Source organism: Puma concolor, chromosome C2 (genome assembly GCF_028749965.1).
Source record: "Puma concolor isolate L17-30 chromosome C2, mPumCon1.1.hap2, whole genome shotgun sequence".
Classification (NCBI taxonomy): domain Eukaryota; kingdom Metazoa; phylum Chordata; class Mammalia; order Carnivora; family Felidae; genus Puma; species Puma concolor.
Window position 1 is genome coordinate 10,067,249 of NC_141675.1, and position 17,503 is coordinate 10,084,751.

At 44.6% G+C, this 17,503-nt stretch overlaps 2 protein-coding genes and 1 long non-coding RNA gene across 10 annotated transcripts in view; 2 read left to right on the plus strand and 1 right to left on the minus strand.

The window, feature by feature from the left end:
- Nucleotides 1–1,098: 1,098 nt before the first annotated feature.
- Nucleotides 1,099–16,813, minus strand: LOC147577083 (uncharacterized). The gene is made up of 5 exons (XR_015255992.1): nt 16,369–16,813; nt 11,157–11,219; nt 9,732–10,931; nt 2,526–9,001; nt 1,099–1,394 (listed from the first exon to the last, which is right to left on the minus strand). It is a non-coding gene; the product is annotated as an uncharacterized LOC147577083 (long non-coding RNA).
- On the plus strand, nt 2,961–9,318 carry SS18L2 (SS18 like 2). The gene is made up of 3 exons (XM_025913220.2): nt 2,961–3,097; nt 3,364–3,440; nt 5,275–9,318. Exons 1-3 carry the CDS (start codon nt 3,029–3,031, stop codon nt 5,360–5,362), a joined length of 234 nt encoding a protein of 77 aa, XP_025769005.1. The 5' UTR covers nt 2,961–3,028; the 3' UTR covers nt 5,363–9,318.
- Nucleotides 16,814–16,842: 29 nt separating the features above from the next.
- NKTR (natural killer cell triggering receptor) overlaps nt 16,843–17,503 on the plus strand; it is a 63,508-nt gene continuing 62,847 nt past the window's right edge. For 5 of the 8 annotated variants that reach the window (XR_015255989.1, XR_015255990.1, XM_086720548.1 and 2 more), the window contains exons 1-2: nt 16,843–17,001; nt 17,187–17,267. Coding sequence is in view for 6 of the 8 variants with exons in the window: in XM_086720548.1 (XP_086576674.1) it covers nt 17,210–17,267 (58 nt within the window). In the remaining 2 variants the exon portion in view is untranslated. The remainder of the gene's footprint in view (nt 17,002–17,186; nt 17,268–17,503) is intronic. The other 3 variants (XM_025914159.2, XM_025914160.2, XM_086720540.1) reach the window with 1 other exon arrangement.

Sequence of the window (17,503 nt, forward strand, 5' to 3'; positions counted from 1 at the left end):
GGGTGCAGAGAGAGTGGCTCAGGCACCATAGTGGATTGGGCTACAGGGGTAAGATGTGGTGTCTGGAGTCCTAGCCCTCCTCTCCAATCATTGGTCATTTTGACTCCAGGCTCCAGAGATTTTCTTTTCCAGCCTTCTTCATTCCTCTACTTCCAGGCTCACACCCTAGATTGCTGTATCACCACAGAAGAAGAGCTCCACCTCTGAAGTTGTAAACGCAGACACCTGATCTCTGACTGTCCCTTGGCTGTTCTCAGAATTCTGCCCACTGTTGCCTGGCCTGTGGAAGCCTCCAGTCCACTTGTCCTTCTACTTTGTTGTATGTATCACCTTTCTCCAATCTTTATTTCCTTCTCCATCCACTGAAAGCGCAGGGTTTATCATTTCCATCACATTCTTCCCAATATGCTTACCTCCATTGTGCAGTTTTTCTTCTGTCACATCTGCCTGGGAGCACTCCAACTCAGGAAAAAAATCCAATCTTCTGGCTTCTCTAAATAAGCCCCTGAGCTGGAAGTGCTGCTGGAAAAAAAAAAATCGCACAACCATACAGATCAGTGCTATGTATGTACCTCGCCAGCCTCCACCAGGTCCCCAACACTGCCCGGCAGTCCCATGTTTGCTGGGTTGGCTCTGTCTCCAGCTCTCCCCAACACCAACCTCAAAATCTCCTGCATGCTCCCCATATCTACCACTCTTCAAGATCCCCCTAGCCTCCCAGGTGCCCCCTTCACCGAGGAAAGAGCAGCCATTAAAGTAATAGCCCTCAGTTCCCACCACCTTCTGCCCCTCTACCACCTTCTTTCCTTTTTCCCCTTTATTGCCAGGTTTCTTGGAAACAGTGGCCTGCTCTAAAGACTCCATTTGCTTCATCTTTCCTATATTTCATAGTCCCTGGAAATTCTCACTTCTGCCTCACCACATCACTGAAACCTCCTTCATTAAAGACATTAAAGTTCTAGTCTTTACCTTGCTTGACCTTTCAACAGCATTTGTCATTGCTGTCCTGTCTTGCTTCCTCAGTCACTCTTATTTTTATATGACCCCCCCCACCTGATTTCCTCTTATATCTCTAGTCTCCCCACCCCTCCCCCATGCTCCTCTGTAGCCTCTTTTCCTTGGCCATGAGAGAAACCAAGTCACTCTCCTTGGGCAGTCTTATCCACTGCATGGTTCCATTTCCACAGGTGATGCCCCTCAAAGCTTATATCGCCAGCCCAGCCCTTGACCCTGAGTTCCAGACCCAAATAGCCAGCCATAGACTTCTACATCTCCGTCTGACATCACCTTGCATGCACGTGTCCACGGCTGAATTGATCACTCTCTCACTTCCACTCCAACTTCTCCTTCACTGTCCCCTGTCTCCAAAAATGGCATCACCAGTCTCTCAGTTGCTCAAACCAAGACACCAGAAGTCATCCCTAATTACTCCTTCTCCCTCCCTCCTCCATTAATTCACTAAGACCTGGCAAGTCTATTCCGAATGTCTTTCAAATGCACACATTTTTTTTCACTCCTCCACCGTTTCTGGCCTGCACACCTGCAGCAAGTAGCCTTCTCTGTAGTTGTTTGTTTGCTTGTTTTTTAAGGAAAACTCTAAAATGCATCTCTGACTTCACTTCTTTTTTGCCTAAAACTGTCTATAGCTTCCATGGTTCCTAGGAGAAAGTCCAGACTCTGGGTACCAGTCACCTGGGTAACCTCCACTTCCTCTTCATATTGAGACATCTGTCTGTTTTCTGTGGAGCCTTTGGGGACTTTTCCCAGGGAGAGAGCCTTGCTGGGGTTAATAGTACAGGCTTGGGAACCAGGAAGCCCTGAAGTCCTGGTCCAGCTCAGGTATGTTGCCCCACTTTTCTCACTGGGTTTTACTCCTCTGTGAAATGGAATGAAAGCTGCCTCCTCACAGGGTTGACTAAGGGAATTGTGGAGGGAGAGCCCAGCAAAGTAGATGAGCCTGCTCTGGATCAGGGCCACTACTCAGGGAAATGAAGCTCTATGAGGCAGAATTGCCCCCCCCCCACAGATCCCTTTTGAGTAAAGGCTTCGAAGATCTTCCTCCTAAATGATGTGGCTGCTGTTCACCCTGTGCTGCAGGGAAATCCAGCCTTGTTCCCATGTCCGTAATGGATGGGTTGAACAAGAGAGAAGACTCAACCACTTCAGAGTGTCAGCGGTTGCCAGCAGTAACTATGTGGCCCAGGAGGGTAGGACCAGCTTCCTTCTTTTATCTTGCAGCAAGCCACCTCTGCAGTATGGTGCATAGGCAGTATGGAGTAGTAAGTTAAGAACGAGGGCTCTAAAGCCATACTACCCGTGTACAGATATTGGCTCTGCCCTTAGTGGCTGTGGGATCTTGGGCAGGTTACTTAACCTATTTTCTCATCTGTAAAATGGAGAAAATAACAGTTCTTTTTAGGGCCGTAAACCTAGTGAGCTTTATTACTACCCAAAGGAAAAATAGGTGTAGATACAAGTTTCTTCCTCAGCAAAGAATAAAGCTAACAGCAGTGTTTTCCTACTACCTGCAGGGTTTGGCTTGGCAGGAGGCAATGGCCAGGGTTCACGTTCCAGACGCGTATCTGGAGGCACCAGAGTGATGTCGAAATGGGGAGGAGTGGACTTGGAGCCAGATATCTGGGTTCCAGCCACAATACCCGTGTGACCCAACGCAAGGTGCTCCTGCAGATAGACTACCCAGTGCCTAAAAGGCGAGGAGCTGACGCCCGGCCCCGCCCCCGAGGCTAGCTCTCCAGACTGCGCAAATGCAATCGAGCGCCTACAGCGCTGAGCCCCAGGGGGCGGGACCGAGGCTGACGCTCTGACCGTCGCTCTTGCGCGCCCAATCACAAAGGACGTTCCGTCTGTTCCAGTCACCGGGAGGACCCAATCAACGTCGAGAGTGTAGGCCCCACCTAACATGGGTCCCTGCTTCAGTAGTAGTGCGCCTGGGGCTGCCTGTTGGCTCCGGTTTAGATGCACGGGGGTCCTCAGGGCCTGAGACCGGGTTCCAACCTGGCTTCTCGGGATGTCGGTGGCCTTCGTACCGGACTGGCTGAAAGGCAAGGCGGAAGTTAATCAGGAGACGATCCAGCGGGTGAGCGCTAACGAGGGCGGAGAGAAGTTCCTTGGTTGAGATCTTGAAAGGGTTCGGGTTCGGGAAGCTTCCTAGAGTGAGCAGCATCCCAGTTGAGGCTTGTGGTGGGTTTGCGTAGGGGCTTGGCTTGCAGCGGTGTGGCGTGAGACCGGAACGAAGTCGGCAAGAACACTGGGGCAGTACAGCCCCGCATTGAAGAGACTAGGGGGCAGTGTGCCTGGCCGTCCCGATGACGCACTGCGCTGACCCTTTCTCTGGTCTTTCAGCTCCTGGAGGAGAATGACCAGCTCATCCGCTGTATCGTGGAGTATCAGAACAAAGGCCGGGCGAATGAGTGCGTCCAGTAAGTACCCGCCCCTCCTCCCAACTTTTGAGAGGATAAACCAGTGTGGTGATACAGCAAGCTGACCTGAACTGGGAGTCTTGGGTGACTGATCCCCGATGAGGCTCAGAGGTTACTTACCTGCTCCAAACCACACAGACAGCACATTGTGAGCCTGGAGTCAGATGTGGCACCCTCTCTGAATTTGAATTATGCTCACTGCAAACTTCCTTCAGGTAGACATGTCAGTTGATGACAACAGGGGTGGGGAGTAGATCACGTGGAAAACTAGTCTCGGGAGATGAGCGCTGTGGCCCCTTGCTCATCATGGATCCTCAGCTCATCCTTTTTCTGAGGGGGTCAGACCATTTGACTGTTAAGTTAGTTCCCTTTCATTTTCTAACTCGCAGTCTGTAATGCACACAAGGACCATAAAAGACTTACAAGTTAAGCCAAAGGCACATTCAGCACAGTAATTGAATGTGTTTTCTAGTTATATACCAAAATGAGAGAAAATAGTCTTTCTAAATGTAGTCCAGGAATTATGCTCCGTTTATTATTATATTATTTCATTCTTACTGAAGACATGTTTAAGAAAGCCATGCTTTTCCCACCCCCTAAAAAAATCACCCACAATCCCTCACTGAATAGCTCAATGGAATAGTAGAGGTATCTTTGTGTAAGTCTTTGCATTTGATTCTGGCATCTGACAAATTGCTTTTTTACAGTTTATAGTAAACTCTCATTTTTCTATATAGAAGTTGCAAAACATTCCATTTGGTGTAGCGATTCTCAACCTATGCATAAGAAAGTTATCAAAATTTCCTGGTGGGCTTTTTCACATTGCATAGGCCATGCTTCCTGCCCTCCTAGTCTGATTTGCCTTCCTAGGTAGAGAACTCTGTCACCTGATTGAGAATCACTACTATAGTAAGCTCACATTGATACCTTTGAAGTGCTTTGTCCCTTTAAGTTTGTTCAACAGACATTCTATAAGTACTACTGAGTACCAGACACTGTTTCAGCTACTGGGGAATCAGTACCAAAACCAGCTTTGCTTTTTACCAAATCAGGTACCTTGTCTGCTCTTACAGAGTTTACATTCTAGACTCCAGAAGCTGGAAGGAGGAAATCATACAATTAGGCACATAGTAGTAATTGCTTTGAATAAGAATAAACCAGGGTAAGTGAGGGAGAAGGGATGCCATTTTACACAGGGTATATCTGATGCGACATTTGAGCAGACACCAGAGGTGAGGGAGCCAGCTATATAGATTTGTGAGGCAGAGTCAGCATCAGGTGGAAAAGCCTCCTAGGCTAGGACACGCTGGTTATCTTCAAATCACAGCAAGGAGGACACTGCAGCCAGAACTCAGTGGCAAAGGGAAAGTGGTAGGAGCTGAGATCAGAGACGTAACTGGAGGCCCCAATCTTATAGCCTTGCAGGCCATCAGAAGGGCTGGAAGAGCTCAGCTTTACTCAGAATGAGATGGGAGCTTTCGGAGGGTTTTAATCAGAGGTATTGCAAGTCTTCACTTATAGTGTACAATGATCCCTTAGGTTGCTACTTAGGAGTCAAAGGTAGAGCAGGGAGACCAGTTATGAGACTGGCCCGATACAATAGCCTAGGCAAGAAGGGGAGTGGTTTGGCCCAGAGAGGTAGCCATGGAAGTATAAGTGCAAAGAGGTAAGAAGCTGGATATATTTTCCTTGGTGTTAAATAAGGAGGTTGATGATACTAAATCATCTAAACAATAGATGAGCCATTCCACTAGGGTGGGTAAATTCCTTTCCAGTGTTTTGTTAGTGTTCAGTAAAAACAAGCCTCTGATTTTTGCCCGTTTTTTACCCATAGGTACCAGCATGTGTTACACAGAAATCTCATTTATTTGGCTACCATCGCAGATGCCAACCCCACCAGCCCTTCAAAACCAATGGAATAATCTTTCAGCTGGCTCTCATAAGGAGTAATTGAGGGTAACCCATTTCCTATGAAGTAGAGATAGGATCTTTACCAACTCAACTGCTTGAAACATGAATGAAACCTCTGTGACTCTTTTAAAAATGTGAAAAGGTGAAGAAAGCTACTAAGTTAACTGTATTCGCAGCGTAAATACTTATTTTAATAATTAAGCAGATTAAGTTTACTCCAGATGTCCTCTTTCCTGTTTGGATGTTTCGATAACAAAGATATCATGGGCATCTCCAATTCAACCTTTTCAGTTTCAACCTGAAGAGGAAACTGAATAGATGTTGGGCAATCAACAGGAATTGGCAAGACTCCTAACTGAGGCCCTGCCGAATGGATGTGTAACTGTGTGCTCCCTCCTACCAGTTTGTAGTTGTGGACCTGACGATTTTTTTCAGGTTGCTTTGAAATAAAGCTCGCCTTTCCATGAAAGACTCCTATTGAGGTATAGAGGTTTTCATATAATAAGTGTTCCATTTGGTCTTCTGGAAAAACTGTGAAGACTTAAAAATATATGTAACAACGGGACACCTCTGTGGCTCAGTCAGTTAAGCGTCTGACTTTGGCTCAGGTCATGAACTCACGGTTTGTGAGTTCGAGCCCTGCATCGTACTCTGTGCTGACAGCTCAGAGTCTGGAGCCTGCATGGGATCCTGTGTCTCCCTGTCTCTATCCCTCCCCACCCCTCAACAATGAATACATGTCTTAAAAATATGTATATATGTGACAACACCGTTATCATTGCTAACCAAATCAATAGTAATTCTTAATTATTTAATATCATCTAATATCTTTTAAAATACTTTTTAAAAATATCTTTTCCCACCTATCTTTTTAAGGTTCTTGGCTGGGCCTCTATAATAAAAGACAGGTTAACAAAAGAAAAGCATATAAGTTAAGTTTGATGTGACATGGGAGGGCTTCATAAGGAAACGAAGACCCAAAAAACCAGTTAAACCTGAACATTTTTATATTAGATTTGATGAAAAGTAGAAAGTTGTGGAAAAATGTGGGTGGAACAGTAGGGTATGAGTGCAGCGTAGTAAATTAGGGGAACTTAGCATGGCCTTTTCATTCAAAATCTCAGTGTCCCTCCTTTTTAAAAGATAAAGATGCTCCTTCTGGGTATAAGGAGGGCACTTCTCACATGGGGTCTCATGACCTTGCTTCTTGGGAGGTCAGAAAATCCTTCCAGCATCTCATTTTTCAGATTCCTTCAGCTTAAAATATTCAGTACACCAAGGTGTCACGTTTTGGAGTAGCATGTCCTGAACTCCATCAATTATCACAAAATGTCTTTTTGTTGACTTGTCTAACTCTGGGTCCAAACAAGTTTCATAACATAAGGGATGTTGACATCCCTTAAATCACTGTAAAAATACTTAGCAGTTCCCCTTCTTGTCTTCATTGCCATTTGTTGGCAAAACTAGGTGATATGCCCTAAAATTAATCATGTTCTGGATCTGCCTAGTTGCATCCCTATGATGTGATTAAATATGTCCCAGTATTGCCCACTTTTCCTGTAAACTGGTAGATCTAGAGGCTCATTTAGACTCAGATTCTAGTATTTTTGGCAAGTATACAACATAGGAGGTAAGAGGTACTTGCTTCTGCATTATATCAGGAACGACCTGATTTATCCATCAAGTGCCCAATAGTCTTTGACTTAAATTATGATCTCCCTAGCTTTGATCTATTATTTCGTTAGGGATTGCATACCGGTGATTTTCTATTTTATCATCCCTCCTGCCTTTATTAGCTTTGTCCAATAAAGACCTTTCCCTCTTTGAGACTTCTCTGTAAAATGAAACGAGGAGATTTTCCTAAGTGAACCCAAAATTAAAACCTCCAGTGCCTGGCTCCTTTTGTAGGAGTTAAGGGTTGTCACCCAGAGAGGCCTCATTTTGAGTCCCAACTCTATCATAACCTCTGACCGCTGCTTCCTCACCTATAATACGATGATAATGAAAGTAGTATCTGCCTCCTGAGGTTGTAAGATTGAGGTAATGTGGTTGAGAGCTGGGCACATAGTAAACACTCAATGTGTGTTAGCTCTGATGTGTTATCTAAGGGCGCTGGCCCTTTCTGGCCCTTCTCTAATCTGGGAAGAAGCCAGTTCTTTGTTTCCTCATTCCCCCATTCTTCCATCCTTAGAGTTCTAGTCCATTAATGAACGACTCCTTCCCCCACTGTTCATGGGGTTGGTGCCCATACTCTATGCGATGTGGTCTGCTCATGGGCCTGATCTGTTTAGCAGATATGGTGGGCACAATGCAATGTTTTTAGTTTTGAATTAGGTGCTAACATTTAAAGAGGGTCTCCCAATAAGCCTGAATTTCTAGCAGTGCTGGGCCTGCGGGTCCACATGGCAACCATCAGCTGGAGTTGGATGGCAGTTGCCCCCTTTACTAGGCAGCTTGACCTGTTCACATAGGGCTTGGCTCGAGCTGGAATAAAAATGCCAGCTGATGTTTCAGTTTGGACCTCCCCTAAAACAGAGCCTGAGACAAGGCCTTGGGTGCAGATAGTTTATTTGGGAGGTGATCTCAGGAAACAGGAATAAGGCCATGAGGACGATGAGACAGAGAAGAAGGAAAAGCCGCTAAACAAGTGTGTTATCAAAGTCACCGCTATAGGCAATAAAGGCTCAATTCTGGGGCAGGGGTCAGAAGGATGGACCTAAAAGCATACAAACGTCTCAGAAGTGTCTGCCTGAGAGACCCTGGCTGGGGTTGCCTCCAGGGGAGTTAGCTCCTCTGTACTAACAAGCAGCCTTTGTGGCCAAGTGGGCCCTAGATGTCAGAGGAGGAAGAAAGTAAAAAGCTGCATGGCAGCCCCTCCGATGGGCTTCTGCTAGCACAATGTGAGTCTGACCTTGTAGGAACTGTCCACTACTGGCACGGGAGGCAAGGGTCTGTGACAGAGCATTGGAGGTTCCAGTGTATGGGTTCTGAGCACGCCGGTGTGGCCTATGGCAGTTTAGGGTAGCTTCCTGTGCAGTAGGGGGAATAGCCGGAAAGACAAAGTCCAGTTCCCCCTTAGAGGGAAGGAGTTGGTGACCTGCTGTGTTCCCCTCTTTTCGTCTCTTGGAAGGATATGTCAGTCCGCATGTAGACAACTGAATCAGGGCAAATCAGAGGCCTCTGGAAACAGCCAAGTCTGTTTAAGCCACAGTTTACCCGAATTGCCAGAAAATTGCCAGACTCTCCAGAGGGCCCTTTTCTGGAGAGACACATTGGAGAAGTTGGCACAGGCCACTTAGCTGTTATGGTACACGCCCCAGCCCATCTCTACCAGTCTGCTTCAGAGGGAAGCACCTACCATCCCTCTTAGGGAACCCAGAACTCAATATAGTTGTGAAAGGTGATTTAAAAAGGTAAAGACCAAACCTGACCAGACTGTATTAACTGCTTTTCTCAGAGGATCTCCTGCTTCAAGATTAAGCCTCCACTCTGCCTGTCAGCCCTTTTCCAGCTCTCGGGGTCAAGCTGATCTCCCAAAAGCCTACATAGGGCCTGGGCCTTTCTCTTGGGTTTCCAAGCCTGCTTCCCAGGATTTGCAACTGTGGCGACTGATGTCATTATCACCTTCTCCCGAGATGAGGATATGGCAGCTAAAACAAGAGAGCAGATAATTTGAAGTCAGGTTTATTCCACAAAATGTTAAGCTATTTTATCCCACTTCCTCATGAGGCTTTTTGACATTGCAGTCTGACTTTTGGGGACCATAAGTAACAATATGGCTAGGGAGGAAATGATGTTCAGTGCTATCTCATATACTCTTGAGCCTCTGTAATAAACATCCATTACTAAAGGTGATCCTGACTATATTTCTTAAGCTGGACACATAGTATCTTCATTTTTGTTGTTACTCTACCTCACACATATATTGTTTTGATTTTATTTTAATAAAAGCGATTTTAAGAAGTTATCTGTTACCTCTTTTCCAAATGAAAATCCCACAGATTCTTCCGGAATCTAGACATTCCATTCAGTCACTGGGACATTTCTTTCCTTCCTAAATCTTTTCATCTTTTAAAAAATTTTTTTAATGTTTATTTATTTTTGAGAGAGAGAGAGAGCACTAGCAGGGCAGGGGCAGAGAGAGAGGAGACACAGAAACGGAAGCAGGCTTCAGGCTCTGAGCTGTCAGCACAGAGCCCGACGCAGGGCTTGAACTCACAAACTGTGAGATCATGACCTGAGCCAATGTCAGAGACTTAACCAACTGAGCCACCCAGGTGTCCTATTGTAAATCTTTTTAATAAGAGTCTAGGGCCCAAAGGGAAGTTGTTTGTTTTCATTTCTGTTTGTGATAAATTCATTCATAAAAAAAATACTTACTGATCCACTAGTGTGTGCTGAAGGTACTACAGTGAGTAAGCCAGACAATGTCATTGCTCTCATGGAAACTTCATTCTTATATAAAGAAGGCAACACGGTATAAATAACCTGTATTTCTGGGGGAGACAAGCAACAAAATATAAACCATCAAGGAAAGCTTCACATGGCAATAAGTGCTGTGCAGAGAATTACAACAAGGTAATGTGCTAAAGAGTGTCTGGGTGGCCTCTTTAAGTAATGGAGTCAGGAATGACCCAGGGAGGTGACGTTGCAGCTGAGATATGAACAACAAGGAATCTGACACATGACCATCAAGGGACCCAGCAGTGCAGGCAGAAGCAAGAGCTATGCAAAGACTTTTCATTCCAACTGGCTTTTCTTTTCTCTCTCTCTCTTGAGTCCATGTATAGAGCAGTATTCACCTATGTGGTCATCAGTTCAATTAGAACGTGAGTTCTCGTTTGGCCAGGCCTGTGCTGGGTTCTCCAGTGAGGAAACTAGAGGAGACAGGGCACTGGGTCGTGCTTTCAGGGAGCTCCCAATAAGCCTGACAAGATAAAAGAGGCCTACACCCAGGCACGGACCAGGGCACTATGCAGCACTGAGGATGCTGAGAAATTGTCCATATATTGAAGCTGCAGGGATTCCAAGTGGAAACTAGCAAGTGCTTCTTACAGAAAAAGTCTATGCTTTTCCATTCCTGAGCACCCTTTTGTCTGCAAACAAAAAACTGCCCGTTGTAGCAGAAGCTACCAGCATCCCACGCTCATTTCTTGAACTTTATTTACTCTTTTAATTGTGCTGCAACCAACTCCCAACAGTCCATATCTGTATCTTTATTCCTGAGGACTTTTTTCTAAAACTAGACGTCTGCCTTGCCCAGGCATCGTAGACCAGAAGAACCTGGAGATTACCATGCTGGCAACAGCTTCTCAAGTCAGGACTCTCAGTAGATGGAGTATTAACATCCCAGCTTCCTCACCCCTCCGTAGGGATAATTCCAAGATGTTTCTTGTGTACTAGTTGCCAGAGTTCCTCATAGGATTAGGCTCTAATCACCCACTATGGTAGCCGATTTATTAGTAGCACACGCTTTACTGCCTATCTTCTTTGTTTCACTTCTCCATCCTCTGAATGGAGTTTCCTAGGGCCACTTCTTGCACTCAACTTGTACTCAAACCATCATCTCAGAGTCTTCTTCTGAAGGAAATAACCAAGATACCAGTTGTTTAATGCCTTACCCTTGGTAGGTAGACCCAGATGGACTGGCTTAGCAAATATAGCTTCCATTAGCACCAGAGCAGATAATTTTTTACCCAAACCCTGTCTACTTGCAAACATTAGTGTCTAGAAAAAGCATCATTAGGACCAATTTAGAGTTTGCAATCACAGAACAAGTTGATCAACATAAAGTGAGGAACCTACCTGACAAGAAGTGCTTGTTGTCGTGAGTTTTTCATATGCATTTGATGGGAGCCAAGCTCCCTGCTGAAGGGGACGAAGCATTAGACATGTGTGAAAATACAACCACGCTTTAAAGCAAGTTAGTGATGGGGCGCCTGGGTGGCTCAGTCGGTTGAGTGTCCGGCTTCAGTTCAGGTCATAATCTCACAGTTTGTGAGTTCGAGCCCCGCGTCGGGCTCTGTGCTGACAGCTCAGAGCCTGGAGCCTGCTTCAAATTCTGTGTCTCCCTCTCTCTCTGCTCCTCCCCTGCTCATGCTCTGTCTCTCTCTCTCCTTCAAAAATAAATAAAAACACTAAAAAAATAAAAAAATAAAGCAAGTTAGTGGCAAAAAAGCCACTTGCCTAAAAGGCCAACAGATGTGTAGTATCCACAATTAAGGTGACTTCTTAGTTTGCAGCCATTGCCTCAGTGGCCATTTCTGTGCTGCCATACCCCTGTGCTTCTCCTGGTAATTGGCGCCACCCAAGCTGATCAGTCACGGTATCTGCCCACTACTGTGACCATCAAGACTGATGGACATATGAACCTCATCAATTCAACAGATCTCTCGCTGGGATTTTTCTCACTGGTGCTGGCAGGAAAAGTGCCTTCCCCTCAGATTTCCAGGCTATAAGAATATATGCTGGGATCTGCCACAGCCATGTCCCCTGACTCCCGTGGGAAAGCCCATCTGCTCTTGACTAATATCATGAGAATGTTATTCTCTCAAAATGCCCATTTTTCTGTAAAATGGAAGTCTACTTGTTTTCCATAAAAGAATAAATCTAGGATTTCAAGAAATGTATTTAAAAAATTTCAATATAGATATTGTTATCAAATTCTGGTAATACTTCTTTTGCTATGTTTAGGTCCTAAGGTTACCTCCAGGTCTGATGATTGGCTAGGAGGACTCACAGGACTCAGCATATATACTCATACCTATAACTTTTTATAGCAAAAGAATACAAAGCAAATCAGCAAAGGGAAAAGGCACATGGGGTGAAACCCAGAGGAAACTAGGTTCAAACGTCCCTTTCCCAGTGGAAGCACACAGGATAAGCTTAATTCCTCCAGGGATGAATCATAACAACATGTGAGAAATGTCTACCAGGGAAGTTCATTAGAGACTGAGTGCCAAAAGTTCTTACTGGGGGCTGGTCACATACGTATATATCCTCTGCCTAGTACATACCCGGTTTCTGGATCCACAGAAGGAAAACAGGTGTTCAGCAGATCATTTGCTCAAATAGTTCAGGCATAATAAAGCATTCTAATCATTCAACTGAAGTTTTCAATAAGCATAGGAAATTGATTACCATTCAAGTTCCCTGATTCCACCCACAGAGCAGCCTTTTAGGCAGGCTTTTCTAAAGATAGCAGTCTTGGGCCTATTAATTCTTTTCTGCACAATTTCCTATTTAACATACAGGATATCCTTTAATTAAAAAATGGTATAAGCAAATAAGGTAGAATTGTATATGTATCTTCTCACTGGATTCCTTTTCTCCCTTTTGTTCACCTTTTTTCTCCTTTCCCTAAATTATAAAAACATAAAAGTTACTTTGGTAGGGATCCCTGTGTATTATAGTGGATATACTGAAGGAACTTAGAGGCAATAGATAACCAGTACACCATACACTGGGATAATCATATGCCTTTTCTTTATTCTGTTAATATGATCAATTATATGAATAGATTCTCTGATCTTGAACCATCTTTGCCTTCCAGAGTTAAAGCCAACTAGGTCAGGAACATTTAGGGGTTTAAATGCTGCTACATTCTATTTCCTAATATTTTATTTGATTTTTAAATCTATGTTTATAATGAGATTGGTCTATAACTTTCTTGCCCTGTCTTTGGTATTGGTATAACAAGATAAGTTAGGTAGCTCTCTTTTTCCATTTTCTAAAATATTGTGATTGAGAAAAGATTATTGATCCTTCAGGGTCTGGTAAAATGTGCCTATGAACCAATGTGGAACCTGTGTTTTTCAGAAAGGAAGACTATGTTTGGTCATAATGGTTTTATTATGAGTCATTTCAAAGAAATATAAAAGTAGAGAACATAGCTTGCTCAAAAATCCCCATATACTTCTCACCTAGATACAATTATCAAGATTAAGCCACATTTGTTTCACTCATTATATCTAAAAAACAAAGGACATTTTCTTGCATAACCAAAATGTCATTATCCTTATGTTCATTATTCATTATTAGATGGCTAACAAAATTAAGTGTGTTTCCTTGTTTTCACCTACTATCTAGACCATTATCAAATTTCCCATCTGGCTATGTCAAAATGTCCTACACAGTTGTTTGGAAAGAAATTAGGGGTTACTAATTCAATTTTTTCAATGGTTGCTAGTTTATTTAGGCCTTCTATTTCTTTTGAGTCAATTTTGGCAATTTCTCTTTTCTAGAAAATTATGTTTCATCTAAATTTCCCGGCCAGCACTCCTGATTAGTTTTGCCAGGGTCCTATCCATTAAAGTGCCAACTGCTGGTGTGATCCCACTGTAAAAGGCTTAAAACTCAGAATCAACACCTGAATATTCCTGCTACTAAGGTTCTCCAAATCAAGCCTGAGTTTGTAAACTCCTTGGATATGAATTTTCTACTCTGGAGGAAGAGGGAGGAGGTATCAGTCCTTTTGGCGCATGCTGGCCCTAGGCCTGCCTTCTCCCAAGAGTTCCTTCGCCTTAACCACAGACTGAATAGCATACCTTATGCTCAAATCATGTGAAATATAATTTTAATTCACAGGACAGAATAAAAGAATTTTGAGCAAGGAGGGAACTTAGAATGTATTTCATCCTGCTTATTTTCCAGATGAAGTCACTGAACTCCAGGATCAAAGTGATTTGCCCCAGATCATTTGATCAGGAGACTTTACTGGAGGAGGAGAGGGCAGGAAGGAGACTTTAGTGGAGTGGCAAGATAAAAACGAATTCCAGGAGATTTAATGCATTTTAAATACTCCCCAAATTAAGTACACTACTACATTGCAGAGCCCTAAAGTCTAGTTACATTGAAGTCAGCTGCCCCAAAGCATAGTAATGACAAATTATTCCCCATGGCAATGCTTTTCTTCCTTCCACAAGTCTTTGTATGAAAGTCAGTTTTACCAACCCATTTCATCTCAAAGTAGGCAATGTACATTTCACTTTTTTCCAAACCTATAAATGGTCAGCTGTAACACTGTAAGCAAAATCAGACCCAGGACCACTAACTTCTCAATTCAGCCCAGGTTACAAATGTGAACCCCAGGAGACTGTTGCTTTGATAGAGATACTGGACTTTTAGAGAGGTGGAAATGGCAACCTGACAGAGACAGCACTTCCACTGTGGTGCAGAAAGTCTCTGTACTTTACAAGGTGGCACAAGTGCAAAAACAAATTAGAAACCACCTGAGTGACCCTGATTAAAAAAAAAAAATTTTTTTTTACGTTTCTTTATTTTTGAGAGGCTGAGAAAGACAGAGCATGAGTGGGGGAGGGGCAGAGAGAGAGGGAGACACAGAATCCAAAGCAGGCTCCAGGCTCTGAGCTGTCAGCACGGAGCTCCATACGGGGCTCGAACCCACGAACCGCGAGATCATGACCTGAGCTGAAGTCAGACGCTCAACCGACGGAACCACCCAGGCGCCCCGTGACCCTGATTTTTAAATTTACTGTAAAGCTACAGTAATCAAAACAGTGTGCCACTTCAGACTCATCAGGATGGCAATTATTAAAACAAAACAACAACAGAAAATGACAAGTGTTGGGGAGGATGCTGAGAAATTGAAACCTTGTGCATTGCTGATGGGTGTGTAAAATAGTGCAGTTCCTCATAAAAACAGAATCAGCTTATGACCTAGCCATCCCACTTCTGGGTATGTACCCAAAGGAATTGAAAATAGGCTCTCAAAGAAATATTTGTACCCTCCTCCCGATAGCCATATTATCACAATAGCCAAAAGGTAGAAGCAACCCAAGTGTCCATCTGCTGGTGAATAAAGAAAATATGGTATACTCACACAATGCAGTTATTATTTAGCCTTAAAAAAAAAAAAAAAGAGAAGGAAATCCTGCAATATGTGGTAACAGGGTTGAAACTTGAGAACATTATGCTAAGTGAAACAGGTCAATCACAGAAAGACACATATTGCATGATTCCACCTGTATGTGGTAACTACATACAGTTTGAATAAGAGTCAAACTTATTCAAAGAATAAAATAGTGGTTGCCAGGGGATGGGAACAGGGTGAAAGCAGTTGCTATCAAGGGTTACAAAATTTGACCTATGAAAGATGAATAAATTCTAAAAACTTGCTGTACATTTTATCTACTGGTAACAATACCACATTGTACATTTAAAAGTCTGTTAAGAGGGTAGATGTCATGTTAAGTGTTCTTACCATAATAAAGTTAAAAAAAAAAAAAAGTGGTTGCCTGAGGCTGGGTAGAGGGGAGAATACAGTTGGATATAGAGTTTCAGTTTTCCAAGATGAAAAATGTTCTGTGGATACATTGGTGGTAATGATTGCACAACAATGTTACTGTACTTAATGTCTCCAAATTTTACACTTGAGTTAAATGACAATTTTAGGCAATGTGTATTTTACAGTTTTAAGAAAATAAAACAAAAACAAAACAGTGTGGCCCAGGCATAAAGATAGGTACATGGAACAGTGTAACAAAGTTAACTGCAGAAATAGAATAAGTGGTCGCAAAACCAAGGTAATTCAATTGATAAAACGCAGTTTTTTCAACAAAGGTGGTGGGACTACTCTGTTTTCATGGGGGGGGGGATGTCAAATGAACCTCAACCTCTACCTGGCACCACAATGAAAAATTCCAATAGATCGTATTCTTACACGCAAAAATTAAGACTATAAAACTTCTAGAAGAAAACACAGGAGAAAATCTTCAGGAGCTTGGGGTAAGCAGAGATTTCTTAGCACAGAAAGAGCACAAACCATACGAGAAATTGATCAAGTGCCTTCACTAAAATTAAAAACTGCTTCGCACAACCACCGTCTCAACAACGAAAAGGCCCAGCTGAGGAGAAAACATTCGCAATTACACATGAAAAAAAAGATTTGTACTTAGAACATATACGTCTCACTCGTTTAACAAAACATTTGTACACAGAACTCTCGCATTCAATAAGACGAAAAGGAATAAAAAAACGGGAAAGGTCTTGAACTGACCCTTCACAAAAGAAGTAGAATGGCCACGAACAGAAAACTACTCCGGGGACGCTGGAGCCAAAGAGGGAACGAACGCACATCTCAACCTAAAAGGCTTTTGAAATGAGACAGTCTAACAGGAGGAGAGCGTCTTAACTACTCCTTGCGAAAAGGAAAACAGGCAAACAGATCGGTCGGTTGACTAGACGTCAACGACTTAATTTCTCAAAGCTTGCTCACAGGTGTAGACAACACGGAAGCACCGCGACACCGGAAAAAGCGCGGACGCTCACGGCTCCAGAAGGAGGGCGAGAGGAAGTAGAGAGTACAGGCGTGATCTCAGCTCCCAGATTGGGCGACTGACTCCGGGGCGGGGCAAAAAAGGACCAGCTCAGGTATGGGAGCTTCGGACCAGAAGCTCCTCTGGAGCCCCCAGACACGCCCACCTGCGCGCGCACCCTTCAGTTAAACACCCCCTTGGAGACAGTGCTCTCGCGGTATTTGTCCCGACTCTCGCGGGGTTTGGCGTGGCACTGGGAGGCCGGGCCCCGGGGAGGGGGTGGTGGTCGGTTAGTGGCGTTGGGCTCCGACCGCCGCGGTGGCATTGCTTTCTCCTCTGCTTACGGGGAGCTGCTCAGGCTGGAGGCTAACCAGGTGAAGAGCTCGCCCGCATGTGTGTGCGCGGTACTTGGGAGTCGGGAGGCCCGGCGCTGGAGGGGACCCCGTCTCAGCCTCCCGTGGTGTCGAGGCAGGCCGGCGCGAGGCGACCGTGGCGCGGGCTCCGCCCCAGCCTCCGCCCTAGCTCCCGCCCTGACCGCTTTCCTCCCGCTTTCTCCTAGCTCTTGCCGCCGCCTCGGTCGCGATGGGGGCGCAGGACCGGCCGCAGTGCCACTTCGACATCGAGATCAACCGGGAGCCGGGTGAGCCGGAGACTGGGCTCCTGCTGGGGCCTGGACCGTCCCTGGGGAAGGAGAGGGGTCTGCCCTCATCAACCCTCCCCCAAGCCATTTTGGGAGCGGGTAGACGCAGTCAGCACTCCCTTTTCTCCTGAACGAAAAATCCATGGAAAGGAGATTTTCTACGGAAAATCTATAGCCCGGATCCACCACTCCCATTCTACTCGGAGTCCGGGCCTCGCCCTCCCAGACCCCTTGCG

What these genes read in the sequence shown, in the direction of transcription:
- SS18L2 (XM_025913220.2), top strand. Translation starts at nt 3,029, where the DNA reads ATGTCGGTGGCCTTCGTACCGGACTGGCTGAAAGGCAAGGCGGAAGTT. An exon ending in ATCAGGAGACGATCCAGCGG is followed by an intron (nt 3,098 to 3,363) that starts GTGAGCGCTAAC and finishes CTGGTCTTTCAG; the next exon opens with CTCCTGGAGGAGAATGACCA. An exon ending in CGGGCGAATGAGTGCGTCCA is followed by an intron (nt 3,441 to 5,274) that starts GTAAGTACCCGC and finishes TTTTACCCATAG; the next exon opens with GTACCAGCATGTGTTACACA.